At 33.2% G+C, this 6,243-nt stretch overlaps 1 protein-coding gene across 1 annotated transcript in view; it reads left to right on the top strand.

Moving 5' to 3' along the window:
• The window catches only part of LOC106883134 (ral GTPase-activating protein subunit alpha-1), a 294,566-nt gene extending 289,712 nt beyond the window's left edge, over nucleotides 1-4,854 (top strand). The window contains exon 46 of the mRNA XM_052971984.1: nucleotides 4,409-4,854. Coding sequence (XP_052827944.1) covers nucleotides 4,409-4,548 — 140 coding nt within the window. The 3' untranslated portion in view covers nucleotides 4,549-4,854. The remainder of the gene's footprint in view (nucleotides 1-4,408) is intronic.
• Nucleotides 4,855-6,243: the final 1,389 nt, after the last annotated feature.

Raw genomic sequence — 6,243 nt, 5'->3', positions numbered from 1 at the left:
ATGCAGGCTGGGCTGGCTGGAGGAGTTTGTCTCCCCTTCGTAAGGATAAGGGCACAGAAAGTGTGTCAAGGCCTAATAGGAAGCGGTCTGGCTTCCTAGGGCTAAACAGCAGTAGTATATTCCCTTATTGGGACTGTCACGTTAAGTTGGCAGTATACAACTACTTTATATATATATATATATTGAGGATTGAACAGACAGAACACAACAAGGAGAAAAAGTTAGATGAAAACAGAGAAAATGGGAAACTAGATGAAAACTTAATGGACAAGGAATTTAGACAAAGACACGATACATGGATTATTTGCAGCTGAATTTTTCTTGTCACTCAATGAAACAAAATATCATCATGGTTTCACACCATTATCATTGAGACCACTCAATCTTGGAGGTGCCAGTGCTATTACTGGGAAAAAGCTAGCGAATGTATACTGAGACAGAAACAAACAAGACAATATATAAATGCAACAGATGGAGAATTATGCATATATAACAATGCGAAGCCTTATGGCTACTTTTTCATGCTGCTGTGGGTTGAATGTGCTTTCTGAAGCAGTGTTTACACCCAGATACCCTTCCTGTTGTAAATCTTTTTATAGACGTCTAGTAACATACAGTCACACAGTGTTCCAATTTTAATACTGGGATACAGTATTTAGGCACAGGCATGGCTGTGGCTGTGTGGTAAGAAGCTTGCTTCTCAACCACATGGTTTCGGGTTCAGTCCCATTAAGTAGCACCTTGGGCAAATGTCTTCTACTATAACTCTGGGCTGACCAAAGCTTTGTGAATGGACATGGCAGACAGAAACTGAAAGAAGTTCTTTGTATATATATATATATATAAATATATATATATATTTGTGTTTGTCCCACACCATCACTTGACAACTGATGTTGGTGTATTATGTCTCTGTAATTTAGCAGCTCAGCAAAAGAGACCAATAGAATAAGCACCAGGCTTTAAAAAAATAAGTCCTGGGGTCGATTCATTCAACTAAAAATTCTTCAAGGTGGCGCCCCCACATGGCCACAGTCTAATGAGTGAAACAAGTAAAAGATAAAAGATACACATATGCATATACTAAATGCATATATATTGGTATAACTATGTATGTATGTACGTATGTATGTATGTATGTATGTCATTGTTCAGTTTTATTTTGAGATTTCTTGCCAATAGAGAAAGAGCCGGTTTCTAACTTAGATTCAAGGCTCCTTCATTGGAATTTCAGCATCAACAACAAGCTATTTTTGTTTGTTTGTATGTATGTATATGTGCAGATTTGTATATTTTGTTTTATGTATGTATTCTCATGCATATAATTACATTTAAATATATATACTCATATATATTTAAATGATAAACTTCTGGAAAGTTTTACAGATTTTTACAGTTCCAGTGATGGATTGGATCTGTAGTCTTCAAATTAGCTTTCTCCTTTCTGGTTTTGAGAAGACTAATTTCTCAAGATTGGTATTTAGACAGTGTGCTACATATCCCAGGGCCCCAATAATTACAGGCATAAACCTGAACTTGTAATCTGGATAGAGTAACTATATGTATGTATGTATGTATGTATGTTTGTATGTATGTGTCTGTCTGTCTGTGTGTGTGTGTCTTTGTTTATATGCCCATAACTTTGTGGTTCTGCAAAAGGGGATCAATATATTAAGTATCAGGCTTAAAAAGTAAGTACAGGAGGTGGGGGCAATCTGTTTAAATAAGCCCCTTAAAGATGGTGCCCTGGATGCAGTCTAAAGACTGAAACAAGTAAAAGGATAAAGAATACATACACATTCATAGATACATATATTTTATATGCACAGACGTACATGCATGTGTACACATTCAGTCACACATACACACAGATGCACATATACATTCTATATGTACATAAATACATGACACTTGGTTTGACTACTTCAAAGAAAATGAAAATAGTGTTTTTTTTGTTTTTTTTTGAGAGTAATGATTTTATTGTGGATAGAGGAAAATTCCAATATCCAGTGGATGGGATTCTTTGAAATGTCTGAAGATTCTCACGCAGCTTGAAACTGTTAATCAGTGTCACATATTGAATACCTACAATAATATATATTTGTGTGTATGTGTGCATGTGCACACACACACACACACACACACACACACATATATATATATATATATATATATATGTATATACATTAAAGCAAGAAACAAAAAGGCAAACAGCTTAGCAAGACTTGACAAGGGCATTTAATTTATTTATATTATAAAGGGCTTAGTTTTATTGTATAACTAAATTAAATGTCCTTGTCAAGTGTTGCTAAACTGTTTGCCTTTTCTTTTCTGCTTTAATCTATACCAGCCGGCTCAAAGGGAAGCCACTCCTAGCTTGCTTTAGAAAGGGCAGTCACAAAATCATATCTTCAACTGCAGTTCAAACCAGAATTTTAGTGATATCCCAATTTGAGAACTCAGAGGGCATACCCATTAGTTTGAGTCATCTTGACAAAAACTTTTTGTAAAGTCAGGAGGTATGAGATGATTATATTTATTTCACCAGTTGATATCCGTAGGATGATGGTCAGCCAACAACATCATGCAAAAATAATTTATTTTAGTGTATGTGGTATGTAGCTGGGTCCACTAAAGGAACATTTTTTGTGATTACCACTGGAGTATGGTAATTCATATATTTTACATTAAATTTATATATATATACACCATAAAAACCCATGTAATTTGCGCCTCTGTGTAATTTATGCAGGTGATTTTCAGGATAAAATTTGTTAAAAAAAGCTTCTACTCGTGTAAAATTGCTGATATAGCCAGGTAAAAAGGTTTTTAATTTAGTTGTATTTAGCATAATTTCACTTATTAGATATTATTAAATTTTCATTAAATAAAAATAATTTCTGTTTAACAGGTATCACATTGAAAGCTATTAAATTACAAAGTGTTTGTGTTGTTTATAATAAACTTTATTTTGCATTTCTTGTCCGATCTTTAGCATGCTGCTGTATGTCTTCTCAAATTATGATCACAGGAAAAGTAGTTGATAAGAATTACCAACAAAAACAAAGCTGATAAATATGCATAGGTGTTGCAAATTAAGTTTAATTACTAATAAACATCAGCTTGGATGAAACTTTACTCAACCGACAGAGGAAGGTGACTGGTCAAACTGATTATGTAAACAGAATTTTTTTCCACCTATTCTTGTTGGAACCTTTGATATGGAGTATCGAAATTTTAATCCCTTTCACACTAATAAAATGTCAAGCAAACTTAAAAATTTATCATTACTGTTATTGTCAGTATGGGCAGAACTTATGAATCGTTTACTGTAAAGGAGAAATTAAATATGTTGAATATGCATTTGAACGTGGCAATAGAGCTGCCAGAAGGCATTTTAATGCTAATGAAGCCAATGTTCGAAATTGGTTTAAACAGTACAACAAATTTAAAACTATGCCTAGTAATAAACAGACAAAAATAAAACTATACAATCAAGATTATCCATATCAGTACATTTTTTTCTGTCAGGAATATCCATATCACTATGCATGTCAATGGTGCTCCATTGCAATAGGTAGAAACTCCAAGCAATGTAAAATATGGCCTGGACCGTGATTATCAACATGAATGTCAGACTTCAAAAAGTACCTAACCATTTAAGGGTTTTAGTAAATCTATACAGAAAAAAATATGCATTACATTGTCTAGCATAAATGAAAGTCAACTTCATTATATTTAAGCCATTATTTTTTCCGTAAACACCTATTCTGACATTAAATGAGTCAACTTCCAATATGAATGTTTACATTTTGTATGTCTTTTTACAACAAAAAAAATTTCCCAAAAAATTCTGGAAATGATCTACTCATGTAATTTATGTACCCATCAAGTTTATTTTTATTTTTGCAAAAAAAAAAAAAATTGCATAAATTACATGGGTTTTTATGGTATATGTTGTATATATTTGTGTGTGTCTGTACATATATATATGTATATACACGATGTCCGTAAATTGTCTTTACAATTTATAAAATTCATAAAAAAATAAAAGGATATTTTAGTAGTTTGTGTGCAGCTAATAGGACCCATAAGAAAGTGTTTTGATGTTTGCAATAAAACTTATTTTGTTTGCCTATATTTTTCAATAAACTCTATTGAATTATATTTCGTTTTTCAAATTGTAAAGGTAATTTATGGACACCATATATATATATTTGTGTGTGGTTGTGTGTGCATGTGTGTGCATATATATATATGCATGCATGCACATCCACTCATGTAGTTACATATGTGCATGCAAATGTGTATTTACATATATGCTTGTGTATGTGTGTGTGTGAGTTCATACTTACACACATTCATATGTACACTCAAAATCATACATCTCTTTTATCTCTATTTTCAGGGAGTGATTCTGTTTTTGAAACAGCAGAGACATTTGTTAAATCCACCGCCAAACGTTTGTCGTTGAAGCGGAAGTGCTCAATCAGCCGTGTTCCCACAAGCACCCCTCCAGGAAGTCCTACTGTTTATGTCAGGAAATGAAACTGGAAACTCTCCTTACTTTTAAGCTTCCAAGTATCATCCACATATTTAAAAAAAAAAAAAAAGCAAAAAAACTTAAAACTGAAGTCCAACCTTAAAAGGTGTTCTTCAATGAAATGTTCTTAGCTGTTTGTTGTTACAATGTCAAATTATTATTTTTTTTTTGGGGACTGAGATTAGTGGGGGAGATGGTGGTGAAGTTCGAATCTTGATGTTATTGTTATAATATTTGTTATTGTTTCAAAATTAATTTTTGTTGTTTTTGTTTCCTAAATTATTTCAATTTTTCGTTCCATTTTAATATTATTTCAAATGTCTTTGTCTCATTTTTCTTTTGTTTGACCATTATTGTTAATTTTTCCTCGTTGTCCTTCCTTTGTTTTTCCCCTCTTTCTTTTCCTTCTTTCTCACATTTTGCCTTCTCCAGATTACTTTAACCCTCTAGCATTCAGAATCAGTCACATTCAGCCTGAATATCCCACCTGTTTTATATTCAAACCAGTCAGATCCAGCCTTCCACACCTACCCTTCTAAAAATAAGCAATCACGTCATGAAAATTTCAAAGCTACAAGATAATGCATGATTAATTCGAAACAATGTGAATAAATAGGCATTACATTTGACAGAGTAATCTGAATGCTAAAGAGTTAATAGTAGTTTGTGAAACAAAATGCTTTATCTCACCATCAGTGGATCCTTGAAACCAAAGGACTGCTATAATCTTTACCGCCATCTGCCTACTAATGTAAGCTTATTCATTTGCATTTTTTCTCTTCTACCACTTAGGATAAGATGCTAATCTGTATCAGCCTTGTCTTCCAGACAGAATTGGTTCTTAGGTTTTGAGAATGCATATATGTAAATGTGTGTGTGTGTGTGTGTGTGTGTGTGTGTGTGTGTGTGTGTGTGTGTGTGTGTGTGTGTGTGTGTAGACATATAGATTGATTTATTCATATTCTTACACTGGCCACTGCTGTTTCAGCAAAGTGTACGTTTGTTAAGCAACTCCTTTCATGATGCTTATTGAACCTGTGGTGGAATAGTGATGGCCTTAATGTGATACAACTTTGAATTCTTTAATAATTGTGGTCTAGCATACTTACCCGAATGAATTACTGAATTGACCCTTACATACAAACATAAATACATATATATATACATTTGTATGCATATCTATCTATCTATCTACCCATCCATCCATCCATCTATCCATCCATCCATCCATCCATCCATCCACACACACACACACACAAGTGACTGACAAATAACATCACACTTGAAACTCAAGAGTACCAACAAATTTGAATCAAGCAGTTTCGATCCAGATACATACATATATATATACATACATCCACCCATACATACACACACACATACACACACACACACACACACACACACACACACATATATATATATATATATATAGGAGAGTATTGCAGTTCGCTTGAAGCATTGTGTATTGTTTGTAAAGAATGAAAAGTTTTGAATGGTTCAACAATGCACTATAATACAAAAATGGACTATATACCTGTTGTAATTTAGTTGTCTATAGTCCATGATATTTCTGAATAAAATTCTTTCTTCAGATATACTTCGATGGAGTCTGTGCTATAAACTCTATAGCACAGACTCCATCGAAGTATATCTGAAGAAGGAATTGTATTCCGAAATATCATCGGACTATAGACAAC

This window comes from Octopus bimaculoides, chromosome 11, assembly GCF_001194135.2.
Source record: "Octopus bimaculoides isolate UCB-OBI-ISO-001 chromosome 11, ASM119413v2, whole genome shotgun sequence".
Classification (NCBI taxonomy): Eukaryota; Metazoa; Mollusca; class Cephalopoda; order Octopoda; family Octopodidae; genus Octopus; species Octopus bimaculoides.
Note: the sequence above shows the minus strand (reverse complement) of the source record. Positions and strands in the feature narration are given on the sequence as shown.